Consider the following 27,451-nt stretch of genomic DNA (forward strand, 5'->3'; position numbering starts at 1 on the left):
GCAGCAAACAAGGTCATTCCTTCTCACAGCCTCTGAAAGCTGAATTCTACATCTTTATTTCTCACTTTTGTCAAAAATTTCTTGTTCTTATTTTCACATGATTAAATAACTTAGGAACATATTTAAATAACAATGCAAAACAGTTCACTTTTAGAAAAAGCATATCCAAGAACACTTCTATTTTCCTTTTAATCTTGATTAAAATGCAAATGCTCCTTCTTATAAGGCACTGGACAGAGATCATGTCATGAGACTATTTGCACATTAATGCTATTTCAGCCTATTACTGGAAATTTCCTGGTGGAATTGCTTTACTCTATTTACTAAATTGTTCCATTAAGCAAACGTATTTAAAATACATTAGTAGCCGAAAGTAGTAATAAAAACATGTTACATAAGTGCAAAATAATAATGTGTTGGCTTTACAATTTGCAGAGAAATAACTAGTTAGAAATATTATCAGTTGTTCTGTATATTTTGGGGTCATTTAATACATATTTTGGTGAATACTTACAGAAACATTTGACATGGAATTGTGAAACGTGCATCTGAAATATGTTTACAAAGTTACGCTCTTCCAGCACTAACCATCAATTCTTTGTTCATTCACTTTAGATGATAGCAAATGTAGGTATTGTAATCTCTTGGCAGAACGAGACCATTGGATGATCGAATTTTAGGGGAAGTGAGGCCTAGTCGAATTTCACTATATTATCTGAGTAGTTACATATTGCCAACTTTAAGGTGCAAGTACTTGTATCTCTGCATCTGTAAGTTTTTTTCGATTTGTAGATAAATCATATAATCATTGTGACAAATGTAAAATTTATAGTTGCTTTTTCTAATTGCTGTTCATGACCTTTTATTTTATTCATTCATGAGATGCTGACTAGACCAGCATTTGTTGCCTGTCCCTAATTGCCTAGAGGGCAGTTAAGATTCAACCACATTGCTGTGGGTCTGGAGTCAGATGTAGGGCAGACCAGGTAAGAATGGCAGTTTCCTTTCCAAAAGGGCATTGGTGAACCAGATGGATTTTTTACAACAATCAACAATAGCTCCAATGTCATTATGAGATTCTTAATTCCCAATTTTTATTAAATTCAAATTTTGCCAGGGTCGGATTCAAACAGAGGCTCTCAGAACATTACCTGAATCTCTGGATTAACAATCTAGCAATAAGATCAATCAGCCATTGCCTCCCCACATTTCTCTAAAGACTACTTTCTTGGATTTGATACACCAAGGCCCGGCTTGTTCTATTCTCTCTGAAGTGACAGTCAGAATGTGCAGGCCATTGGTTTGGGCCTGCAGACATTCAGTAACCTGTCACTCCATTCAGTAGCTCACTCTTTCAATGGCGGTGGATGTCACCACAAGTACCTGGGCCATCATAACTCTCCCACAAGAGATGGACTCCTCAATCACTCTCCAAGGCTATGCAATGTCTCTGGAACCTTTGATTAGATGTGTTAGAACCTCACACATTTCTTATTGATGCTCCACAAAGTTTCTTTTCAAGGATGACCCTTGAGGTCCAGTGTCTGTATCCAGCTGTGTTTGGACTGTCCTGCACCTTTTGATGGGGGAGCTGTCCATTACTATCCAGTAAATATTCCAATCTGGCTGCATTAATGCAGAACCAATGAGGCGTGAATTGTTCAAAGTGCCCAGGACTGGTTTGGATGGATTGTCTTTTTGCACATTTCTTCCAGAATCTAACTGTTTGAATTCTTCCCTTAAGATTGAGGGCCTTCACTGGCATATTCACCGGCTGCTGCTCTGGTGGGATTCAAACTCCGGGCCTCTGGATTATTAAATTCAATAACATGACCACTACACCGCTGTCTCTGCAAATAAATTGTCATAGCCATTTACCAAATTTGCAATCTATAGAATCCAGCCCAGTTTTTAATCAGTAAGCCACAAATTAGCCCCCAGAGAAATTGAAAAGCCAACACTGAAGTCACCTGGCAATTTCTCAGACTGAAATAATTGAACTGTTTTTATACATTATATACTGTACTCTAGAGTATTAAATATTACATTTATTTTAGAGGACATTTGGGAGTGATTAATTTACATTTAACCTGTAGTTTCCTGAGAAATATTTGAGTTTTGGTACCAATTCTTAAACAAACGTCCTCATAAATAGAAGGCAAATTATGTACTTAAAAAGAATGATTACATCTAATAATGTTAATTACTGAAAATAAATATTAAGTTTTAAAAGTTTCAAAACCTCACTGATTTATTCTGCAACTATATTGGGACTATAAAACTGAATTATAAATGACTGGTAAGCAACAATACATTTCAGAAGGATGCAAAGTAAGCTTATGCTAATTTGCAAGAAAAACAGAAGTCTTGAAGATCATAAGGAAAGTATGAATGCATTTGAAGTTTGTCATATCTTCGATAATGGACTGGAGAGAGAACAGCAAGAAATGTAACACTGTTTGGACTTCAGAACTTAATTGACAATAAAAGCAATATTAGCATGACATTATCATTTAATATATAACCTGTAGAGTTGTTTTCTCAGTCACATTAATATAATTTTATGTTAAATTTGAGTGATTCACTTATTATTGTTCAGAGAGCATTTCAATTCATTTCAACTGAGAATCTTTAGCTTATCATTCCCAGGATGAAAAATATGGATTTGAAATTTATTGCAATTAGTATTAGAGAGCCTTATAACAAAATCAGAAAATTGCAATATTCAACAGGTCAACCAGCATCTATGGAGAGAGAAACAGAATGAACAATTAACCTCACATCAGGACTGGGACACGATAGCAATGCAATGGATTGTATGCAACTGAAAAGGGGAGATTGGAAAAAGAGAGAAGTTTTGTTGGAAGACAGGATTAAATAGCAATATGTTTCATGTTGCAAGGCCAAAGTGAATGATGATAGAAAAGGCAAGGGAACAGAAGACCTGCTCAATAGAGTCATGGCTCATAGAATGATGAAAAATTGTTAAGTACAAGTAAAAAACAAGGGGCAAAATGAGACAAAAGGGAATTTAATGGAATAGTCTGTCACCAGGATATAATCACATCCTTGGACATGGAAAATATGAGTTATGATCGTGTACCCTGGCTCAGAAGACGTTTTTGTGGATCTCTTGACTGTTGACGTTGATGGACTCTCACGTGCCAATCGCTTGTCTTTTGCTGTGCCATATGATTTGCAGGTGCAATAATCTCAATGCTGGCATGTAGCACATGTCGTTCATTCCTTTTGCGATATATTACTAGGATGGAGGAGTTTTAATGGTCAAGCTGAATACATGCACTTCTGACTGGGGTCTGTAGGCTCTCACACTGCCATTTCATCTTTGAGTTCATTGATTACCTGCCAGAGATGGCAGTTTGGAAGTGACTTTGATATTCATCCTTGGTTTGATCTTTTTTACGTGCTGCTGTACAGAGATATGTTGCACTTTGGGACTGTCTATGCACTTAGATTTTTTGTGCAATTTAGCCCTCTGAACATTTCTTGCACGTCATAAAATGCTGAGGACTATTTTGGTGAACAAGACCATCTAGATCTCAAATATAACTTGGATGTTTTGATGTTCTTGTTGATGGCTACAAAAATAGTCATGAGGTGGAGAAGCCAGTGTTGGACTGGTGTGGACAAAGTTAAAAATGACACAACACCAGGATATAGTCCAACAGATATATTTGGATGCTTTCAAAGTGCTCCTCCTTCATCAAGTAGTGGTGAAGCAGGACTATAAGACACAGAATTTATAGCAAAAGATTTTGGAAGCTTGCAATAATAGTGGGCGAAAGTGAAGCCTGCAGATGCTGGAGATTAGAGTCAAGATTAGAGTGGTGTGGAAATGCAGAGCAGGTCAGGCAGCATCCAAGGAGCAGGAAAATCGACGTTTCGGGCAGGAGCCCTTCATCAGGAATAATAGTGGCAGAGTCAAGGACCTGTGGATGATGCTGTCCCACAATTGCCTTAAACTTATAACTTTCTTCCAGCAGTGTGTTAATGTTGTAGTCTTCCGGTTTTTTTGATAGATGTAGATAATCAGCTTCATCAGCGATTCAGCTAAATTACCTTCAACAAAATTACTTTTGTGTTTTCATCTGCCTGTGAATTGTTCCATATTTTCAGCTGGCTGTTGCTGATATGACATGAGTTCCTGTCAACGAATCTTGAAATTAACTCTGATCATAAGTCGATCTTCAAAGGCTTGTCAAATCTTGCCAGGATTTTTGCAGTCACCACTCTTGCAGAATACAGGGAGGGTAAGATGGAGACCTCTTAAAGCAGCATGCCACTTCTCATGATATAATGAAACTAACTTTAGGAAGAAGAGTTACTGGACCCGAAATATTAACAGTATTTCTCTCTCCACAGATGCTGCCACAGCTGCTGAGTTTCTCCAACAACTTCTGTTTTTCTTTCAGATTTTGAGTATCTGCAGTTGTTTTTTGTTTACCTTTAGGTGAACTGCTTTGCTGAGATCTGTGCAATCATAGAACAATGCCTACAGGCTAAACCCATCTCTGTGCTAGTAACTCATTGTTCTAACTCATATCTGTAGATGTCCAGCCCTGTTTCCCTGCAGCGTCGCCCATCCCGTGCTCATATTCCTTACAAATATGTCTGCTTACTTCTCCTAAGCATACCGTCAATAGACTGGTTTTCATCTTGGAGTTGGGAATTGCAGATGAGACTAATCTCAGCATATTGCCTGCCTCCATTCATCGGGTAAATGGGATCTTCAAGGAGTCCAGATCTTCACTAGTCTGATGTTCAGGTCAGGAATAGATGTGGACTAAGTTCAGAGCTGGAAGTTAAAAGCGTACGTTTGATCACAAATGAATCCTCAAGACAGTTCTAAATTCCAATCAGAATCTCATCTATATATGGGAAAACTGTCTAAACACTTTAAACCTGTCTCCTCCATAATCCTCATCCCTCTCAATGCCTTACCATCATCAGCTCATATGCCTCACTCTCACTTGTTCATTCTCATTTCTTCCCTTCAGCAACATTACCATTCCCATTCAGTTATTCTCCGATTCCTCACTCCTCGATCACTACTCAATTTGTGAGAAATACCCACAAACCCTTTAATAAAAGTCAGAAACTACAGACTTTAGAACTGTTATCTCAATAAATATCTAGACCGAATATTGAAAGCAATGGGAAAAGACTTAAAATGTATACTTCATCAATATTATTTTATTCACTCTCTAGAGTTGGGGGTCAATGGCTGGCCTAGCTCTTATTGTCCATCTTAAGTTGCCGTTGAGAAGGTGCTATGAGCTACCTTCTTGAAGCGAAGCAGTTTATTTGGTGTAGGTAGGTACACAATGTTGTTTTGGAGGGAGTTACAGGATTTTACCTCAATGAAGTCTGGGTGGTGAGTGTCTTCAAGTTGAACTTGGAGGTATTTTAGTCTACCATTCAATAGAGTGAAATGTACTCTAACTTTTATAAATTCAGTAGACTTTTAAATGCACATGAAGACTTTTCTAATTTTTTTCAATGTTGTTAGTTCACATTGACAGCCATCCAATTGGCAGAAGGAACAATCCTTGGGGTAGTTACATCTTACATTCACAGCAGTACTGTCATAACCTACCTCACTGAATGCAGGAACATGCATACCACAATATTTAATGATGAATTACAAAATTTAAAAGACATTTGAACAGATAGATGGACAAGAAAGATTTAGAGAGATATGGGACATAAGCAAGTGGGACTAGTTCAGTTAAGGAAATGTGATCGGCATGGACGAATCGGGCCAAAGGGTCTGTTTCTGTACTGTATGACTGTAGCTACAAAGGAGGCAAAACCTTTTAAATGCTTCCCATCACCAATCCATTGTTTCCCACTCCTCATAGCTGGTATAACATACTGGCTGACTTGTCAGTATACCTCAAAGTGGAGCTCCAGTTCGACTGGTGCACTCAATTCTATGTATTACTGCTTTCTTATTAATTTTTTCCTTTTGATTGTCAGATCTTTTTGTCTGGAAGAATTTCCATTTGCTCCCGATTGGGGACCAGAAAATCCAACTTAAGGCTTCTTAAGAAAAGAGTTTTGTTTTTGCTAATCAATCTGTTCAGAAATGTTATTACACACTTGGAAGCAGGTGGGACTTGAACCCGGGCTTCTCGATCCAGAGGTAGGGACATCACCACTGAGCCACAAGACAGCCCCATACGGAAAAGTTCTATCAACATAGCACGTAAACAGGCAAGCGTATTAGTAAAAGAATGAACAAATTCAATATCTCCAGCATTCATTTAATTCTAATGAATCACTGAGATGCTTTAATATCAAAGTAACACTGACAATGAAAGTTACTGAAAACACTGATTGGAACCAGCAAGAGAATATGCATTAGGTTCCACACTTTTGGAAATTTCTTGAAATAGACATTCCCAGGCATGAAATGGTAAAATGCTTGCTCCATATGGGAAATTTTGAGGCTAGCTCAAAAAAAAGCCTTGCAGCCCACTGTACGTTTGGGATGAATTCGGTTTAGGGTTAGGTCTAGCTTACCGATCGCCACTTGAAGATTGTGAGCCCTCTGTGGAGCTGGGAGAAAGGGTCAACCTCCTCCTTCTGAGGCTGAATCAAATTTACAAGATGAACTTAGCCTCTGTGATCACACTTGGGAGGAGCTGAGCAAAGTAGGTCTGATAAGTAGCCCTGCACTGTGTCACAAAAGGCTCAGGTAATAAACTTATTGTTTCTGAGCCGAAAGGTTTGGGGTTCAAGTTGGACTCAGGCTGACACTCCTGTGCAGCATTGCGTACAGAGTGTTACATTGTCATAGATGCCATTTTCTGCTGAGGCATTAAACTGAGGCCATGTCTGTCCAGCTGAATGCATGGAGACGATTCCACAGTACTTATTTTTGAAGAAGGGCAAGAGAATTCTGTCCCACTGACTGACCAATGTTTATCTCTCTATCAACATTACAACAACAGATTATCTGGTCATTCTCACATTGCTCTTAGTGGGAGTTTGCTGTGAGCATTTTGGTTGTCACACTTCTTATATTGAATCAGCAAAAATAATTCAACAAGTAATTAATTGGCAGGGAATTAGTTTGAGATGTCTGTTGGTCTTGCAAAGTGCTGTAGAAGTTCAATTTCTTTTTCTACACATGCAGGCTATTCAATGCTTATGCCATGCAACAGCCCCAAACACTATTTATTTAGCTGTCTTGGGGTGCAGGACATTGTTCCTTGAAACTGACCCTAGCCACTTTTCAATCAAGAAATGTGGGAAGGTTTAGCAAAGAAGATTATGCCAGCAGCAAAAAGCAGTACCCAAAGTCTTTCAGAATAAAGCTTTTAGCAAGATTGCCATCAAGTGGCTAGTTATAAGTAAAATGTTCAGCATTGCTTTCAAAAAGATTGCTTACTTCACTTTACTTCATAGTGAGGTCCAAAAAGGCACATCAGTAAAAATTTGAAACTGTCCTTCTCTGTTTATAATGTTAAATAATTACAAAATTAACCAAAGACTGATAATCTCTCGGCTAAGGTAATGAGAAAGAAAAATATGCATGCTCTATTGTCTGCTGATATTGTGACTTCAAACAAACGCAGATTGTAAATATCAGTTCTAAATTAATAGAATTATATCAAATATTGTACAGAAGACCAGAAACTAATGAGGAATAGGGAAAAAGTTGTCAAGATTTAAAGAAAGCTCATAAATATGTGCTGACAACTTTACCCATGTGAGATAGAAGACTTGTATTTTGACCTTCAGTGCAACTATATCAAAGGGGTGACTTTGAAGACATATCAGCAACAAAGAGAAAATGGGGAGCTACAGCTGTACAGAATTACAGAACCATGCAGCTTATGAGGGAAAACCATGTATTTGGAGATTGACACAGATGCACTCCTGACTTTCATAAATTCTATTTGCACCCCTAATTTAAAAAATACATTTCCGTGTCACCTTCCCTACATTCTTTCACAACAAACACCATCTGCAAACTGAAAGGAAAAGCAGACAGACCCCATCTCAATTTGTGTCCACCTTTTTCAGAACTTTATGCGTAAATCTCTCTAATCAGCTTTCCATCCTTGCTACAATGCCAAAATGGCTTTCATCAATGTAAGCAATGACATCCTGGGTAACTGTGATAAATTTTCCCTTCTTGTGCTCTCAACACATCAGCAGCTTTAATGTGACATGGTTGACTACACCCTTCTCCTGTAATGTCTCTCTACTGTTGTGCAGATGGGGTAGACTACTCTTATCTGTTTCCGTTGTTGCCCATCTGAGTGTAGTGAAAGTACTACTCGCAATGGCTTTTCTTACATCTGATGTCTCTCCTGAGGTTCTATCCTCGGTGCTCCCTCGTTTCTCATCTACATGCTGCCCCTTGACAACATCATTCAAAATTATAAATTCAGTTTCCACATGCACTTTGACATTCAATTCTAACACAACCATCTAAACTGCTTCACTGTTGCTAAGTTATAAGGCTGCCTTATCAGTCCTGGATGAACAGAAACTGTTTCCAATAAAATATAGTTGTCTGTTCCATTCTTAGCTACCAACTCTATCCCTCTCCCTGGGCTGTGAGCAGTTCATTCATTGCTTTGGTGACATATCTGATCTGAGCTTCGTATCACTTATTCATATCATCACTGAAACCACTACGTTTAATTTTGCCTGACTTCATCCTTGCCTCTGCCCATCTGCTGCTGAAAGCCTTTTCTTACCTTTGTTAACCCTAGACTTGATATTTCAATGCAATGCTAGTTGGATTCCCACATTCTACTGCCCATGAATTTGAGATCATCCAATATTCTGCCTGAACTTGCAACAGATACCATTCACTCCTGTATTCACTGACCTACACTGGCTCCCATTTAGGCAATACCTTGACTTTAAATTCCTTGCTTTTGAATCTCTCCATGGCTTTACTCCTCCCCCTCTTTTGTTATCTGCATCCATGTAAATGTTATCTGATTCTGCTCTCTTGAGTTTTCCCGATTTGAATTGCTCTAACATTAATGGCCATGCCTTCCATTGGCAAGGCCATCAGTTGTGGAATTCCATCCTTAGACCTCTTCATATCACTACCTTGCTTTTCTCTTTTAAATTATTCCTTAAATCCTCTCTTTGACCAAGCTTTTGTCCTACATTCTCCATTAATAGCTCTGTGATGTATTGTGTTTTATCATGTTCCTGTGAAGAATCCTATGATATTGTATTTACATTAAAGGCATTTATGAATTTAAATTGTTTGTAGTAGCTGTTTCTGCCAGGATTGTTCTCAAATAGAGTCTACAAGATGTGCCAGAAGTCATCCGTTTCACTCTAGAAAGCCACTTACCGGCAACTTTAAGAAGAATGAATTAATTCAAGTAATCTTGTTGTGGATGATTGGTGTAAATCAAATTCTATCCCTTCATAATATCCCAGTTAACTGTATTTTTTATGGCAGTAGTCCTTCACAATACCATAACGAAATAAAATGAAGTAAAACATTTTAAAAAGCGAAATATGTTTTCTTTTGCACCAAAGTTGCAAAGTGAAAAACTTCAGTTGAAATGAAAGATTGTCAATTTTGTTTTTAAATACTTAAACTGAGAGGACAGTTAAACTAGGGTTGCCAGCTGTTTAGAATGCTTGATCTCTGCTTACCACATTGCAACAGCTGCTTACAACTCTTAAAATTGCATGTCAGGGGATTCTCCAGACTTCAGGTTTGATACTGACCTTATGTTCCTCCAGGGCACTTTGGATGTCGGCACATATGTGCCAGATCTTTCAGATAACCCCTGAGGACGAACTAACACGGACTGAGATCAGGTGATTAAGAAACCAATATGTGCTTTACACTTCAAGAGAGTAATGGTGGTATTCCCCGGGGAGATTTTCTGGAATCCACCCAAGCAGTAAGCACAACATTGTTGATGTGGACTACAGTCCCATCATCTTGACAGACAATAGTGTCAAAACATAGCTCCTCCCAACTTCCTTTGAAACAGCATAAGGTTTAGTTTATTGCTTTCAACACTCATCATGGTTTGAGGCAACCGGTGAATGTGATGCAGGTTTTCTTCCCTTCCTATGGAATTTAGATAACTACTTTGGCCTTGGTGACCATGTCTGTTCCTTCCCAAGTGCTGTACTCAATTGTCAAAAGTGTGAATAATATACTTCTATGGCACGCACACCTCTCAGCCAGAAATCTATGAGTTTAAGTGTTACTCAAAAGACTTAAACACTAGGCTAATGCTGAGGGAGTGCAGTGTTGTCAGAGGTCCTGACCTGTAATTGAGAAGTATACCGAAGGCCATGCCTGCCTATTTAGGTGATTATTAAAGATTCCAACAACAACTTTCATCAACATAGCACCTCAAACATAACAAAATATCTTAAAATATTATCCCACTGTATGGCTCCAAAGCATTATTCAGAAAATAACATGGACTTTACTCATGGTTGGCTAACATTCCTGCTATAACTTAAACGACTGAAATAACTTCCCTTTGACTATCCATGATAATTTTGTATCCAGGTTGTAGAGAATTACTGACTCTCCTCTAAAACAGTACCTCCTTCTTCAGCTTTTATTATTACAATTCAGTATGACTTTTTCTCTTTTCTGATAGTTGCTCTTTTTCTTTTCAGTTGCTGGGCTAGCTAAAGTTTGAAAGGCTTATTTCTCAATTTAATGTTGAAGGCTAGATTTGAAACCAAGTATCTCCTACTGAAATTTGGAAATTTAAGTATCAATTTGAAGAGGATTTGCCTTTTCAGATGGAATATTATTTCAACATAACTTGAAATGAATTGTAAGTACTTGAATGATACCTTTTAAATATTAATGTGCTAATGAGTACAAATGGCCAGGTATGGAAGTAACTTCTACCAATTTAACTTGAAGTGAAAATCGAAGTGCATGCTTATTGTAAATCAGAAGGCAAGTAAGTTGTTTTACAAATTGACTTGACATTTATAAAAACGATGTTATAATTTTTATTATTTCGGTAAAAGGGAGCTGGTTTATAATTCAAGATTATTCATTTGCCTGCAGAGATGGCAAAATCATTCCCCGTGGATCATCCAGTGTGAAAATCCTCTCTTACAAGTAGAACTGGAATTCACCAGGATTTTTCCCTGTCTGAGCTACTAAAATCCTCATCCATAACTATGTCATCTCCAGCTTCAGCTATTCCAATGCTCTTTTGCTCTGCCTCTTATTTCCCATCCTCTGTAAACTTGTAGCTTGTCCAAAGATCTGCTTTCATACCCTATCCTACATCAAGCTCATTTTTAATCTATTTCCTCATTGATTCAAATTTACTTCCAATCCCTAATAACTAATTCAAAATTATTATCCTCACATTTAATTCCTTTCGTGTCCTTGTGGAATCCAATAATTTTTTCAGCCTTAATTTCTGTTCTTCTGAGTTTCCTTTTCCACAACTTCACTTCCTTTACAGTTGACCTTCAGATTTCGATAATTCAAAAAATGAAACGGTCCAGCCATATAAATACTATGTAAGAAAGCACCATTTTTTTTTTCTTTTCGATTATAAACTGGAAAATGGAAGTTGGAATGCTATCCAGCTAAAAAGTACTCTGAGAGCTTTTCGTTCTGCAACTAGGAGGTGTGATATAGACTTCAGTTATACAAGACTGTTACAATTCAGAGCACTGCCTTGATACTTTATGAGATGACATGACATCAGTAGTCTTTGATATTAGGAAACATTACCTCATAACAGACTTTCAATGCCATCACACCCTTTTATACATAGTCCAAGATTGCTCACAATATTCCAAATGCAGTCTGACCATAGCCTTATATAGCCTCAGCAGTACATTTCTGCTCTTGCATTCTAGCCCTCATGAAATGAATGCTAACATGACACTTGTGTTCATAACTGCCAACTGAACCTGCATGTCAACTTTAAGAGATCCCTGAACTAGACCTCCAAGTCTTTTTGTGCTTCAGATTTCCAAAGCCTTTCCCCATTTATAAAGTTAAAAATCACACAACACCAGGTTATAGTCCAACAGGTTTAGTTGGAGGCACTATTTTTCAAAGTGCTGCTTCTTCACCAGGTGACTGTGGAGCAGAATCATACAACACAGAATATCTAGCAACAGATTTCAGTGTCAAGGAATGTAATATTAAACAAATTTAGCTTGAATCTTACATCTTTTACAATGATCATGTTAGTTTTGGTTTCTTCATATGTAAATCCCAGAATATTTTAAAAGTTACATTCTCAAGATAGCTTTTAACAATAGGTGTCATCTCAGCTCAGATAATGCATTGAAGGTGCAAAGTTAAAGTCAGTCTGTGTCCCAATGTTAGATCAGGTGGATTTTTTTGCGAAAGTGGAATTTACAGAATTTTACATGTATGCAGTTTTTGAGCAAAATAAAACGTAATTCTGCAAGTACAAATTCACCCCAGAAACTTATGTGTGTGTGTTTTTGTGCAGGGGAGACCGGGCGAGTTTGCGCATGTGGGTATGTGTGTGGGGGTGTGAGTGTCTGTGAGAGAGTGTGTGTGAGTGTAATGGGGTATAATTCTGTGAGAGGATGCATGTGTGGGTGTGAGTGGGGGGGGGGGGTGTATGTGTGAGCATATGAGAGAGAGCTTGTGTATGAGAGGGGGGTCTGTGTGGGTATGTTGGTCTGTAGGAATTTGTGTGCAGGTGTGAGAGAGTCTGTAGTGCAGTGGGGTCACCTGTAGTGCGACATGAATCCAAGATCCCGTTGAAACCATCCATGGGTTTCAAACTTGGCTATCAGCCTCTGCTCGGTCACTTTGCGTTGTTGCCTGTCCCAAAGTCCACTTTGGAGGATGGTCACCTGAAGGTCCGAGGCTAAATGTCCCGGAGCGCTGAAGTATTCCCCGACTGAGAGGGGACACTCCTGCCTGGTGAGTGTTGTGCGGTGTCCATCCATCCGTTGTCGTAGCATCTGCTCAGTCTCGCCAATGTTGCCTGCAGCGTATGAGATAGACAACATTGCCTGAGCCACATGAGTACCTGCTGCATACATAGTGGGTGGTGTTCCCATGTGTAACGGCAGTGCCCATGTTGACACTCTGGCACGCCTTGCAGCATCTGCCGTGACAAGGTTGTATGGTGTTGTCCTGAAAGCCGGGCAGTTTACTGCAAACAATAATCTTGGTGGTTTGAGGTTTGGTGGTTGTTTAAAGGCAAGAAGTGGAGGCATGGGGAAAGTTTTTGTGAGGTGCTCATCCTCATCAACAATGTTTTGCAGGCAGTGAAGAACATGGCATAGTTTTTTAGCTCCTGGAAGGTAGCTCACATCTGTCTCCTGAGGAGGTCATTACAGTTTCTTGCTGTGGCACATCAGAACTAGTGGTTGATGAGTTGAGCAATGTACTCATTCTTATGAGGGCATCCTTGAGTAAGTCCAAGTGTCTGTCATGTTCCTCCTCATCTGAACATATCCTGTGTATGTGTAGGGCTTGTCTGTAGGGGATGGATGTTTTAATATGTTTAAGGTGGAAGCTAGAAAAGTGTAGCATCGTGAGGCTATCCGTGTAGTTATGTCTCTACTCTTCTTACCAAAGTGCATTACCTTACACTTCCTCCACATTGTATTCCATCTGCCACTTCTTTGCCCAACTCTCCTAATCTGGCCAAGTCATTCTGCAGCCTCCCTGTTTCCTCATCACTACCTGTCTCTCCACCCATCTTTGTTTCATCTGTAAATTTAACAACAATACCCTCTGTCCCTTCATCTAGATCATTAATGGTTAATATGAATAGCTGTAGTCCCAACACTGACCTCTATGGAGCTCCACTAGCCACAGGCTGCCATCTGGAAAAAGACTGCTTGAGCCCCACTCTCTGCCTTCTGCCAGTCGACCAATCTTCTACCCATGCCACTTGGCAATAGCTTAGTGATATTACTAGTCTGTTAATCCAGAAATACTGTTAATAGTCTGGGCGCTTGGTTTGAATCTCACGCGGCAGATGGTGGAATTTGGATTCAATTCAAAATCTGGAATTAAGAGTCTAATGATGGCCATGAGACCAGGAAAAACTCATCTGGTTCACTAATGTCCTTTAGGGAAGGAAATCTGCCATCCAATTCTGGTCTGGCCTACACGTAACTCCAGACCCATAGCAAAGTGGTTGACTCTTAGCTGCCCTCTGGAGAAATAAATGCTGACCGAGACAGTGACGGCCATATCCTGTGGATGATTTTTTTTTTTACAAAAAGGACCTTGCAGCCAATGTCATGGCTTTTTCTCTCATTTGGCAGCCTCCTGTGTGCACTTTGTCATAGGCCATCTAGAAATCCAAAGGGATCATGTTCCTTGAAAATGGAGTCACAGGTAGATAGAATAGTGAAGAAGGTGTTTGGTATACTTTCCTTCATTCGTCAGAGTATTGAGTACAGAAGTTGGGAGGTTTTGTTGTGGCTGTACAGGACATTGGTTAGGCCACTGTTGGAATATTGCATGTAATTCTGGTTTCCTTCCTATCGGAAAGATGTTATGAAACTTGAAAGGGTTCAGAAAAGATTTACAATGATGTTGCCAGGGTTGGAGGATTTGAGCTATAGGGAGAGACTGAACAGGCTGGGGCTGTCAGAGGCTGAGGGATGACCTTATAGAGGTTTATAAAATTATGAGGGGCATGGATAAGGTAAATAGGCAATGTTTTTTTCCCTGGGGTCAGGGAGTCCAGAACTAGAGGGCATAGGTTTTGTGAGAGGGGAAAGATATAAAAGAGACTTAAGGGCAACATTTTCACGTAGAGAGTGGTATGTATATGGAATAAGCTGCCAGATGAAGTGGTGGAGGTTAGTACAATTGCAACATTTAAAAGGCATCTGTATGGGTATATGAATAGGAAGGCTTTGGAGGGATGTGGGCCGGGTGCTGGCAGGTGGGACTAGATTGGGTTGGGATATCTGGTCGGCATGGACAAGTTGGCCCGAGGGGTCTGTTTCTGTGCTGTACATCTCAATGACTCCATGTCCACTGGCTCTCCTTTGTCTAACTTTCTCATGACCTCCTCTGACAAAGCCGTTTTGCCTCAGCACTATTTTAGCATGCACTTTCAAGTACTTCACAGTCTCATTATTATAAATGGACTCAAAAACCTTACCACCAACAGAGGTCTGGCTAACCAGCCTCTGACTTCCCGTTTTCTGCCTCCCTCCCTTCTTAAGCATTGATGTTAGATTGGCCATTTTCCAGTCCTCCCTGACTCTAGTGATTCCTGAAAGATTGTCTCCATAGTCTCCTCAGCTATTTCCTTCAGAACTCTAGGATGTTGTCTGTTTGATTTGGATGATTTGTCGACCTTCACACTTTTCAGCTTCCCAGCAACTTTTCCTTAGTGATGGCCATGAAACTCACCTCTGCCCCCTGACTCTCCAAGTTCTGATATGCTACTGGTGTCTTCCACTAAGAAGACTGATGCAAAGTAGCCATTTACTCCCTCTGCCATTTCTTTGCTCCCCCTTACTTCTTCTTTCCAGCAGTCCAATATCTACTCTTGCGTCTTACTTTTTATGTATTGGAAAAAAAAACTCTTGAAATCTGTTATATTACTAACAAGATTACTCTCACATTTCATCTTCTCCCACTTATTATTTATTTTAGTTATCCTCTGCTGGCTTTTGAAGGCTTCTAACTTTCCCTCACCAGATTGTATGCTTTTCCTTTTGCTCTTATGTTTTCCCTGGCCAGCCATGGTTGCCTCATCCTCTCCTTAGTATATTTCTTCTTTCCTGAGATGAATTTCTGCTGTGCCTCCCAAATTATCCCCAGAAACACCTGCATTGCTGCTCCATCATCTTCCATGCTAGACTTCTCTTCCAATCAACTCCAGCCAGCTCCAACCTCATGTCTTTGTAGTTACCTCTACTCAATTGTAACACTGTTATATCTGATTTTAGCTTCTCCCTCTCAAACTGTAGGATGAATTCTATCATATTATGGTCACTGCCCCAAGGGGTTCCTTCATCTTAAGCTCCCTAATCAAGTCTACCACATTACACATCACCAAATCCAGAATTGCCTGTGCCAAAGTGGGCTCTGCCACAAGCTATTCCAAAAGAAAACATTCATACATCCCACAGATTTCTTTCCTAGAGGTCTGCTACCAACCTGACCTTCTTGTTCCATTTGCATATTGAAGCCCGCCATGATGATTGTAATAGTGTCTTTCTTACATGCCTTTTCTTTCTCCTGATTTATTTTCTGCCCTACATCGTAACTTCTGCTAGGAGGGCCTGAACGTAATTCTCATCAGGGTCTTTCACTTTGTTAATTCCTCAATTCTACCCGCATAAATCCACACCTTCCATCTCCATATTACTTTTGCTATTGATTTAATTTCATTTCTTACTAGCAAAGTAATCCTTCCCCTCTGGCCTGTCTTTTTGATTGGAGACATATCCCTGAACATTTAGTTCCCGGCTGTCTTTGTGAAACCCACATCATACTTGACAATTTCAATCTATACTACAAACTCATTTACCTTGTTTCACATACAGTGTGCATTTAAGTACTACACCCTCACTCCTATGTTGATTGCTCCCCTCATCATAATTGTCCCCTTACCTGCTGTGCTTGAATATAGATGCCTAAGTATTTCCATAGTCTGTCCTACAGTCAGTTGTTTTGGTAATGCAATGGTTGAGTTCTTGTGCAAACCCAGGTTAAAGAAAAATCACGCTTTAGAAACAGCGCTTAAAACATTGCCACTATAATTGCATTACAGCCAACACGTTTCAAAAGTTCACGCTGTAGAAACTGTGTCCCCATTCATCAATCACAAGACAGTGAATTAGTATCGACGAACCATGCTTTATAACCAAACAACCTGTATTATTTGTTCTGGCAAGTTGAATAACCTCTGCTGAGCCCTCTGCCTCCTTTAAGTTTTTCCATAAATTTTCCATGTAACTGGACCTCCACCCTCACTGCACCCCTCCGCCCCCCAAAAAGAAATCCCAGCGTGACTCAGTTGGCACCCATCACATCAAAACTGCTCCTTCCTTCCCCAGTACTGGCATCAATGTCCCATTAATTTGAATCTATTTCTCCGACACCAATCTTTGAGTCACACATTTACCTCATTACAACACAGAGTAAACTCTCCTGCTCAATTTAAACCAGCAACACAGAAAAGATTTATCCCATGCAGTAATCTGTGAAAATTTGAGGCCAAGAACCAGTTCGAGTGAAAGTAATAACATTATTTCTTAGTATAACAGAGATTAATTAACTAACAACTTTTTACAACTCTTTCCTCTAATTTTCCCTTCTGTAACACCATTCTGATAAGCCCAATTAAGATTTCCCAAAATTCAACTTTTCAAAAACCAGCCAGATGTCAAATCTTCTTTTCTTCTTAGAGATTTCTGCTTCACAGGTTACTGATCGATAAAGGTACCTTTAAGAGACCTATTCTCTGGGCAGTCTGCAGATGTCATTTACTAAGCAGTTCTCCTTCCAACTGTTCAATTTTTCCTGGTCTTTTCCCCCAAAGCATCAGATTGTGTCATTGCCTTTTAAGATTGTCAATATGTTCAATTCAAACTTGATCAGAGTTTGGTATTTTTCAGTGGATAATTTAAATTTATTGGCCTAATTCAAATGTGTTTCATAGTCTCCAGGCAATCAGCTAATCGATTTGTTCGACCAAATGTTACATTATACCTTTTTCAGAACACTTGCTGCTGGGTCAAGTAGTTCTGCCAGCTTTTAACTCTCAAAGGTACAGAACACCCAGATCTTCATAACACACTAATCTCATTGGTCCTGTGCCAGTTGGCTAGTAGCTCAAGTGGTAATGCAGAGATTACTACCTTTTTGGTTCTGCTAATTAAATTTAGCTCCTAGCTGTCATATTCCCTCAGCAGAACATCTTTCTACCTGTATCGTTGATACTTGCGGACCACAGAAACTGGATCATTCCCCTCCCACTCCAAGTTTTTTTGCAACCCAAATGAGATATCCTGAATGTGGGCACTAGGCGAACAACACACAGTCTTTGGGATTCTCAATTCTGGCCTTGGCCAAAAGTGTCCATTCTCTCAAATCTACTATCCCTGATTACATTTCTCTTTTCTTCCCCTGTAATACAGTGCTATGGACAATTTGCTCATCCTTTCCTACCACTCCACTCTCATTCGCACAGGAACAAGAATCTCATACCTGTTAGACAAGCTCAAGGGCTGAGGCTCCTTCAGCACTATTTCCTGGATCCCTTTACTGGCCTCACTTAGAAGCGCACTCTCCTCTCCATGACCACTGACCAAATTAGAGGTAATTAATCTATGGCAGAGGAGGGACCTCCAGAAACAGTTTTGCTCCCACCCTGGTGTCACAGTGATCAAAAGTCAGGTTCAGCTCATTAACTCTGAGCCAGAGTTCCTCAAGCAACCAACACTTGCTACAGATACAATCACTATGAACCACAAATGGGGTCCACTAACTACCACATCATGCAAGTACAATATATTGCCTGGCCCTGCATTTCTACTTTATTTACTTACTGCTTAATTTGATTTTTAAATTGCATAATTGTCACATATTGCAAGGTTGTCAAAAATAAACACTGATAAAATGGAAACTAAGTTCAGCATGCATTGCAAACACAGGGCATAGGTTTAGGGTGACAGGGGAAAGATGAGAGACCTCAGGGGCTACTTTTTCACACATGTATGCCAGAGGAAGTGGTGGAGACTAGTACAATTGCGACATTTAAGACACCTGGATGGGTATATGAATATGGTTAGGAGGGATATGGGCTGGTTGCTGGCAGGTGGGATTAGATTAGATTGGATTGGGATATCTGGTCGGCATGGACACGTTGGACCAAAGGTCTGTTTCCATCCAGTACATCTCTATGACTCTAAATATAATACACTTTTTTGGTTGTAAACATCCACAAATACAACTATTTACAGGCCTTGCAAGCAATACTCATGAAATATTACTCACAATATGACACAAAGCTACTCAAAACCTCGTTTAGGAGTTACAAACAAGCTTTTCTTTAATTGAATAATAAAGCAGCAAATTTATCACATTGAAAAGTTCACAAATCATATTTTAATAGTGCTGTTAGCATTCAACTCATTGCTTAACATTTATGTATAAAGGAAATATGATAACCTTTTGTGTTTGGATATTAAACAAAAACGTTCATGGTACATGCATAGCCTACCTTATAATTTTTGCAGCAACTGATTAAAGCTTATGTAATAAGTTATAGAAATAAAGTATTCAGAAAGTTGTATGCAGATAAGAATTAAACAATGGCTGTGGTGCCACAAAAACGTACTTAGCTATTTATCCAGTGGGCAATTTCTATTGTAAGATCTCATGCCAACAATGACCCAGCTGCAGTGTTGGACTGGGGTGGACAAAGTTAAAAATCACACACCAAATTATAGCCCAACAGGTTTATTTATCCAGGAAGCACTAGCTTTCGAGGCGCTGCCTCTTCATCAGGTGGTTGTAGAACATGACCATACGACACAATTTATAGCAAAAGGGTTACAGTGTCATAGAGTTGTAATGATATATTAAACAACTTTTAATATATTTAATGACACTATGACACTGTAACCCTTTTGCTATAAATTGTGTCATATGGTCATGTTCCACAACCACCTGAAGAGGCAGTGCCTCAAAAGCTAGTGTTTCCAAATAAACCTGTTGGACTATAATCTAGCTGCAATAAACATACAAAATCAGAAAGGGCAAAGGATCCAATAGTACTGGATTTTTCAGTGCAGTACCTTAATTAACATTTGTATTAATTTGGATGTCAGTCGTTTGAGTTTGAGAAATGAACACAAGGTAGAGGGTGGTCGCTGAGACTCAACTTACAGCTGGACTAGAACCAGAGACAGATTACTTCAGGAAAATGTTTATTGGCTCTGTACATGCGACATGAAAGGAGCAAAGTGAACAACTAAACAAGGATCATCTTCTATCCTGAAACTTAAGTTTACAAATAAGTCAAAATATATTGTTAAAATATGGCAACTTTCACTTCACTAAAACTGTAGCCACAGAAATCATGCAGATATTAAATCTTACTTTATTTTTGTGGATATCTTCACATTATGGTTGTATTTACAATGTGCTTTATTCTATGGAGCAAATGTAAAACAAAACTATAAAATTTACATCATGTTTTAATCTTATTACAGCTATTATATAATTGCTCGAGTATATCAGAGATGTAGTGGAGGGAAAAATAAATTCCTACATGTTTTAATGAAAAGCAGCTTACAGCATTTTCAAGAGTGCGCGCAACAGGCACATACAGCGTTATATATACCTTTATTAAAAATGGTGAAAATCACATACATAAATCTGTGAAACATACATAGTAACAAGTACCTTATTAGATCGAAAGGTTTCATTACTTAAAAATCTATTTTGATTCTACCTGCCAGAAGTTAAATTACAAAATAGTAAAATAAAAACCATCTCATTCATCTTTCATTGGGGTTTTCAAATCTATATTCTAAAAACCTCAACTCTGTAAAACTCCTTATGTACAAAATTTTAGGTGCTAATGTTGATACAAAATTTACATTCCTAGAAAGTTTAAAATATTTGGAATGGGAACCAAATTCAATCTCCAACAGTAAATATTTAACAGTTCAAGGGAGGGCATTTTTCCCCTAAGGAAATATAGTTGCATATCTCTACATATGAGAATAATGAACTCATTACTTCTGGAAAAAATCTGTAAAAAGCAAGTAGTGTGCAAAATGAACCACACTAGTTACATGAAGAACATTTATAATATAAATTGTGGCTTAAGTTTAAGCAGTTTTTTTTTAGTATATAAAGCCCTGTAACAGAATATACTGAACCTGAGACTAAAGGAGAAAAAAAAACATGATAAACTGGAGGATTATCATGTTAAAAAGCATGTCAAATTGTTCAGCAATTGTGCTTTATGTATTCGGGTATCTTTCCCTTCAAATAAAATTTAGCCTAAATCATCATTAAACAAAATTATAATCAACAAATTACACATCAGTCGGGTTTGAATATACTAACTCCTGCCACAAAATTTTCTTCTGTTTAATTAATTGGCAAATTAGATTTAAAACTTAAAAACCATCATATCCTCTTGAACAGTCTACACAGTTACTAAAAGCTTGCCAAAGTAACACTTATTTCATTATAAGCGAATTATAGGGACATAAAATAATTTTGATATAACTTAACAGTGGCAATTTTTAAACAGACTGTTAATACAATTTCAATTGATACAAGACTTGTCACTTCCACGTTCATAAAACTGCACGTTGCATAAATAAAGGAAAACAGATTGAGACTTGAGGGGGTCCAATTTGAAACTTGACCAATTCACACAGTGAATGGTTCAAAAGAATATAACTAATCGGAAACTAGACCATTAGACAGCAATGGTGTAATGACTTTAGTACAAATGCAAAATACTGCAGGAAGTGGAAATATAAAATAAAAACAAAAATACTTGAAAAGGCTCAGCAAGTCAGCCAGCATCTGTAGAAACAGTTGGCATTTAATGTCATAATGACATCAGAGTTCAAGAGCTGAAATGTCAATTCTGTTTCTCTCAAAAGAGGTTTCCTGATCTGCTGAGAATTTTCAGCATCTAATTATTATATGGTACAAGACTTTACTTAGAATTCCACAGTAAAAATGGCTCAAGTTTCCTAGCTCATTTTAAAGTTAAGAGGACACTGAGATGAGAGAATTGTTCCAGTCTTTTCAGACAAGCAATGATTATTAAACAATTAAAATATTAAAAATTGCAAGAAACTGAAAATTTAGTAAGTAAAACAAAAATTTTATCTTGCATGTTGTTTCTCTCTAAAACCCATCCAACTGAATAAAACCTGAGTGGATGAGAAAGTGGGTGGGAGTGTGCACACATGTGCATAGATGCAGAGTGCTGGTAACATACTTTCAAAATACTTAAATTAGAATATCATTAGACTGGCTAGATTGGACAAAAAAACTTCCTGAAACATGAACTGGCCTTTTCTGTTTAAAATGTCTCTTCAAGGCTTAAAACAGTAAGCACCCTTTTGCAAAAATTCAAAAAGTCTGCTTCTTAAAAATAGTTGGTACACTTCTATTTGAGATAAAACATGCTACAGTTTCACATACATTTAAGAACATGTCTTAAAAATATTCAAGTAGTGAAAACTACAGTTATACATTTAGATTCATAAATATAAATTTATAGCATGAATGCAATAAGATTGTTCACTAGTAAGGAACTAAGTGTTGACAGTTGATTGGGTAACCACGTTCTTTTAAATATAGACTGAACATACATTTTTCTGTAATATTTACAACAGTAATCATCTCCAGTTATCTACAAAACATTACAGTGTTTTGCACAATTGCTTCATAATAGCAGTAATGGTCACATCAGCAAGTACATGACTGTAACCACAGATGAACACCAAATAAAATTTCTAACTATCAAGTTACAAGTTTCCAAGCTCCAGTGCATAGGTATCATTTATGCTTTTGTTTTATGCCCACTGAGGGGCTTTAGTAACCACCATATCTTTATATTGTACACAATTCATTTCAAAGGCACAGTTTTTATTCATCCCAGATTATTTTTACCCTGCAGTCTAGTTACAGTGTTTGCAGTCAAGGTATTCGTCAATCAAATGAGACTTCTATTTTGGGACAAAAATCGGTAATGCTAATTTCAAAAGATACCACTTTTTTTTTAAAAAAAGAGTTGGGTACATAATTTTAAAATGGCTTGAATTTTTCTAGGGATGGGTGTACTTAGCTTCACAAAGTTTTCCTCATTGAGAAATGATTAAGTTGATAAGAGATTCAACAGATGGAAATGTAAGCACCAGAGTACATAAGAATTTTAGCCCATCCTCTCATAATTCCTGTTTTCTCAAATTTTGGAATGAACTCAATTGAGTACATCCAAATGCAGCAGTCTCTATCTCTCAAATTTCACCATTTCGTCCTCATTCAGTGGTCCAATAATTCTCAGCGCCTGGAAGAAATAAAAAACAAATTACACTTAGTACATTGCAGTTTGTAATAGACTATCCACATATTTGATTTCAGTTTAATCAGTGCACGATTTTGTTTGTTCAACTTACACCTGGAAAATAGTTTTATATGATCACAATTCCATGCTTATTCAACTTCTAATAAATACTGCAAACCTTTCACTGCACTCATTGTAAATTATCAAAGCACTGATTGACAGAAAACGTATTAGCCCATTATTCTAATGTATTAAAATTATTTTCTTCCTTACTGCTAGATGCTAATCAATTTTAACTGAAACAAACTCCTTTCATGAAACACTTTTAAAAATATCCTTGGAAAACAAGATTTCAGATTTCCACAGTGCTTAAATCATTTAATTTGGAGGAAATTAGTTGAGGGCACAATGAATTTTTGAAATGATAGCACCATCTACCAGTGATACTTGGAAATACAAAGTTTCATTGGCACTTTTCCAGTCATAACGTAAATGGAGCAATTTATTTAACATGAAAACACAATTCTTCATCACCAGTTAATCATGATATCAGCAATTAGTTTCTTGGTAACAGGATGAAATAATCCAATGATACATCTTCACATTTTCTAACTTTCAAAGTAGAGGAACATCAGTCTCATATAACCAGGTAACCTAGTTGATAGTGAGAAGTCATATTTTGCTCACTAAATAAAAGTTGAGTCACCATAGTCTTACCAGACCATAGAGCTGCTCTCTCAGGAGTGTGTTAGGACATGGGGTAAACGCTCCTAAATTTAAAACACAGCAAAGATTTATCCCATGCAAGAATCTGTAAAGATTCGAGTGGCCAAGAAGTATGTAAAGTAAAAATTAACAACTTTATTTCTTAAATATAACAGGGAATAATTAACTAATCACTATTTACAATTTCCTCTAACCTATCTTGTACCTTCCCTTCTATAATACTAGTCCGATAAAACTCCCAATTAAGATTTACAAAACCACCCTTATCTCAAAACTAGGCAGCTTTCTTTCTTCTATTTGGATCTTCCTGTGTCGTCTTTTTTTCTTAGGAATTTCTGCATCACAGGTTACTGACCTTTTTAAAGAGAGCTATTTTTCAGGCAGTCTGTTTATATGCTGGGCTTGTCAGTTCTCCTCTCAACTATACATCTCTATGACTCTATGTTTAAGTTTCCCCAGTCTTATACCTCTAAAGCATCGGACTGTGTCATTGGGTTTTAAGATTGTAAATATACACAATTCAAATTGGATTGGAGTTTAATATAAGTTAAACTGATTGGCTGCATTCGAATTTGTGTTTTTGTCTTATAACAACTCAGTGAATGCTGTTTGTTCTGAATCAAATGTCACTGTGTAAAGTCTCCAGCACTCTGTGTACTTGCAAGTCCTTCACTCTCTTGAAGGTATAGGATATTTCTACACCTTCATAACACCTCCCCCCTTAAGAAAAAAATGAAATATCAATGAAAAGATGGCTTCTTTTTTCATCAAACTTTTCAACACATTACCCTAACATACAGATAAGTTTCATATAAGTTCACCTTAACTTCTTTCCATATACCTATATATAATATATTCCATATATAACAAATCTCATCTAAACAGAGTTAAATCTGCTATAACACATCTGCGATTACATTCTTCTGACCTGCAACATGTATGATTTTTAAATTAAAGCCTGTAACATAAGACTCCTAACGAAATAGTCGCATGTTCGTATCTTTAAAATGTTCTAAGAATGTAAGTGGATTGTGGTCAGTGTACACAACTGCCTCAGACACATTGTTCGTGACATACACATTAAAATCAGTAAAGCCAGTACCAAACTCAATAGTTCCTTTTCATTTGTGGAGTATTTACTCTGGTGGACCTTCTTTGAAAAGTAGCCAACTAGCAATTCACCTATCCTCAACTTCCTGTTGCACTACAGCTCCAACTCCAATGTCACTAGCGCCGATGGTGACTTTAAAAGGTTTTGAAAAGATTGGTGTAGTTAAAACTGGTTTGGTGGTTAATATCAATTTCAAATGGTCTAATGCCTCCTGGCATGGTTCTGTCCACTGTGGTGTTCTTCAGCAAATCAGTTAATGGTGCCACTGCACTGCTCAAGTTTGGGACAGACCTCCGATAGAATCCGCTGAGTCCTAAGAATTGAAGCACCTCTTTCTTCAAGGTTGGTCCTGGAAATTCCTCAATGGCCTTTGTCTTTGCGTTCCGTGGGGTCAACCTTCCATGACCGATGTTATGTCCCAAGAACGTCACCTCTGCTTTCGTGAATTCCGTTTTAGGTTTATCACCAGCTTTGCGTCTTGCAGTCGTTCAAAGAGCTCTTTTAACTGTACCATGTGATCTTTCCAGGACTTACTAAATATCACTACATTGCCCAAATAGACTGCAGTTTGTTAACCCAGTCACAACTCTGTTCATGAGTCTTTGGAATGTGGCAGGCATGTTCTTCATTCCAAAGGGTATCATTTCCAACTGATATAGCCCATTTTGGGTTACAAACACAGAAATGTCTTTCACCAATTCTGATAAAGGTGCCTGCCAGTAACCAAACATTAAGTCCACCTTGGTGATGTAACTTACAGAATACAAAATCTAGCAATTGGATAAGAGTCAGATTGTGTAACGGTGTTAACCTTCCAATAATCCTCGCAGAATCATCGAGTCCTGTCCGGTTTGGGAACAAAGATGATTGGTGAACTCCACTCATTCTGGCTTGGTTTGATGAGGTTCTCATCGAGCACAGCCTCCACCTCTATCTGGACCTGTCTGGCTTTGAAAGGATTAAGCCGATGGGGGCGATGTTTTATCGGAGCAGTATGCCCTACGTCTACTTCCTGTGCAATAGTATTTGTCCTCCCCATCTGATTCTTACATATGTCTTGTACTGTAGTAACCAACCTTTCAACTCTGTTCTATGCTCCTGAGACAAATAGCTTATTAATTTATCCCATCCCTCAAGGGTGACTTCATTTTTTAATCTATTTTGAGGCACCTCAAATAATACCTGGATTGGATTCCTCACCCTGCGAGGCAGTCACTAACACTTGTTTCTCCAGTTCTTTCTCTCTAGTATAATACCGTTTCACCATGTTCACATCATTCTCAATAATTTTTTCCTATCTGGCATCTTTACTAAATAGTTCACCCGACTCAACTTTTCCTCAAATTTGATAGGGATCACTAAACCTGGTTTTGAAGGGATCTCTTATCATTAGTAACAGTACCAACACGATATCCCCTTGGGAAAATGTCCAAGCCTCAGCTTTTATATGCCACCTGCTTCATTCTATACAGTGGAGAAAGTGAGGACTGCAGATGCTGGAGATCAGAGCTTAAAAATGCGTTGCTGGAAAAGCGCAGGTCAGGCAGCATCAAAGGAACAGGAGAATCGACATTTCGGGCATAAGCCCTTCTTCATTCTACACAGTGCCCTCTTTAGGTGCTGTTTAGCTAACTCACCTACGCGACTTAATCTCGCCCTCATCTCTGATAAATAATTGAAGTGTGAGATCTCCGACTTTGGAGCTGTCAATTTTTCTTTAATTAATTTCAAAGGGCCTTTCACTTCATGACCCGAATATTAACTCAAAGGGAGCGAACTGCGTAGATTCATTTGGGGCATCTCTAATGGCAAACAATACGAATGGGATACCTTTATCCAAATCATTTGGGTAATCCTGTCAGTATGCTCTCAACATGGTACTCAAGGTCTGATGCCACCTTTCTGAAGCTCCCTGGGATTCAGGATGATATGCACTGGAATTAAAGTGCTGAATTAAATACCTGAACTATCCATAACCTCCTTAAACAGCCTAGCAGTAAAATTTGACCCTTGGTCCAACTGAATCTCTCTGGGTAGCCCATACTGTGTGAAGAAAGCTACCAACTCCTCTACTAGGCTTTGTGTCTTGATACTCCGTAATGGAATTGCCTCCGGAAATCTGGTAGACACATCCATTATGGTTAACAAGCACTGGTTCTCACTTTTCGTTCTCGGAAGGGGAACGTGCACAATCAATTATAATCTCCGTGAAAGGTTCTTCAAATGCAGGAATTGGCAACAACGATTATATTATAGTAGATCAGATAACATTAGATCCCCTACAGTGTTGAAACAGGCCCTTCGGACCAACTAGTCCACACCGAACCTCCGAATAGTAGCCCTCCCAGACCCATTTCCCTCTGACTAATGCACCTAACACTATGGGCAATTTAGCATGGCCAATTCACCTGACCTGCACATCTTTGGACTGTGGGAGGAAACCAGAGTGCCCGAGGAAACCCACGCAGGCATGGGGATGCTGGTTTTATTACCACCTGAGGCCTACAGACCATTTGCCACATATGATGCCTACAGCAAGTTAACCACATCCTCTCTTGTGACCCTTGCCTGT

General features: G+C 38.4%; 1 protein-coding gene across 2 annotated transcripts in view; it reads right to left on the bottom strand.

Annotated features, from left to right (window-relative positions):
- Nucleotides 1-19,016: 19,016 nt before the first annotated feature.
- LOC122555340 (uncharacterized) overlaps nt 19,017-27,451 on the bottom strand; it is a 53,668-nt gene continuing 45,233 nt past the window's right edge. For both annotated transcript variants that reach the window (XM_087992533.1, XM_087992534.1), the window contains one exon: nt 19,017-23,045. In XM_087992533.1, the coding sequence (XP_087848659.1) occupies nt 23,039-23,045 (7 nt within the window). In that variant the 3' untranslated portion in view covers nt 19,017-23,038. The remainder of the gene's footprint in view (nt 23,046-27,451) is intronic.

This window comes from Chiloscyllium plagiosum, unplaced genomic scaffold, assembly GCF_037043375.1.
Source record: "Chiloscyllium plagiosum isolate Xiang-an unplaced genomic scaffold, Cpla_swu_hap1 HiC_scaffold_12, whole genome shotgun sequence".
Lineage (NCBI taxonomy): Eukaryota > Metazoa > Chordata > Chondrichthyes > Orectolobiformes > Hemiscylliidae > Chiloscyllium > Chiloscyllium plagiosum.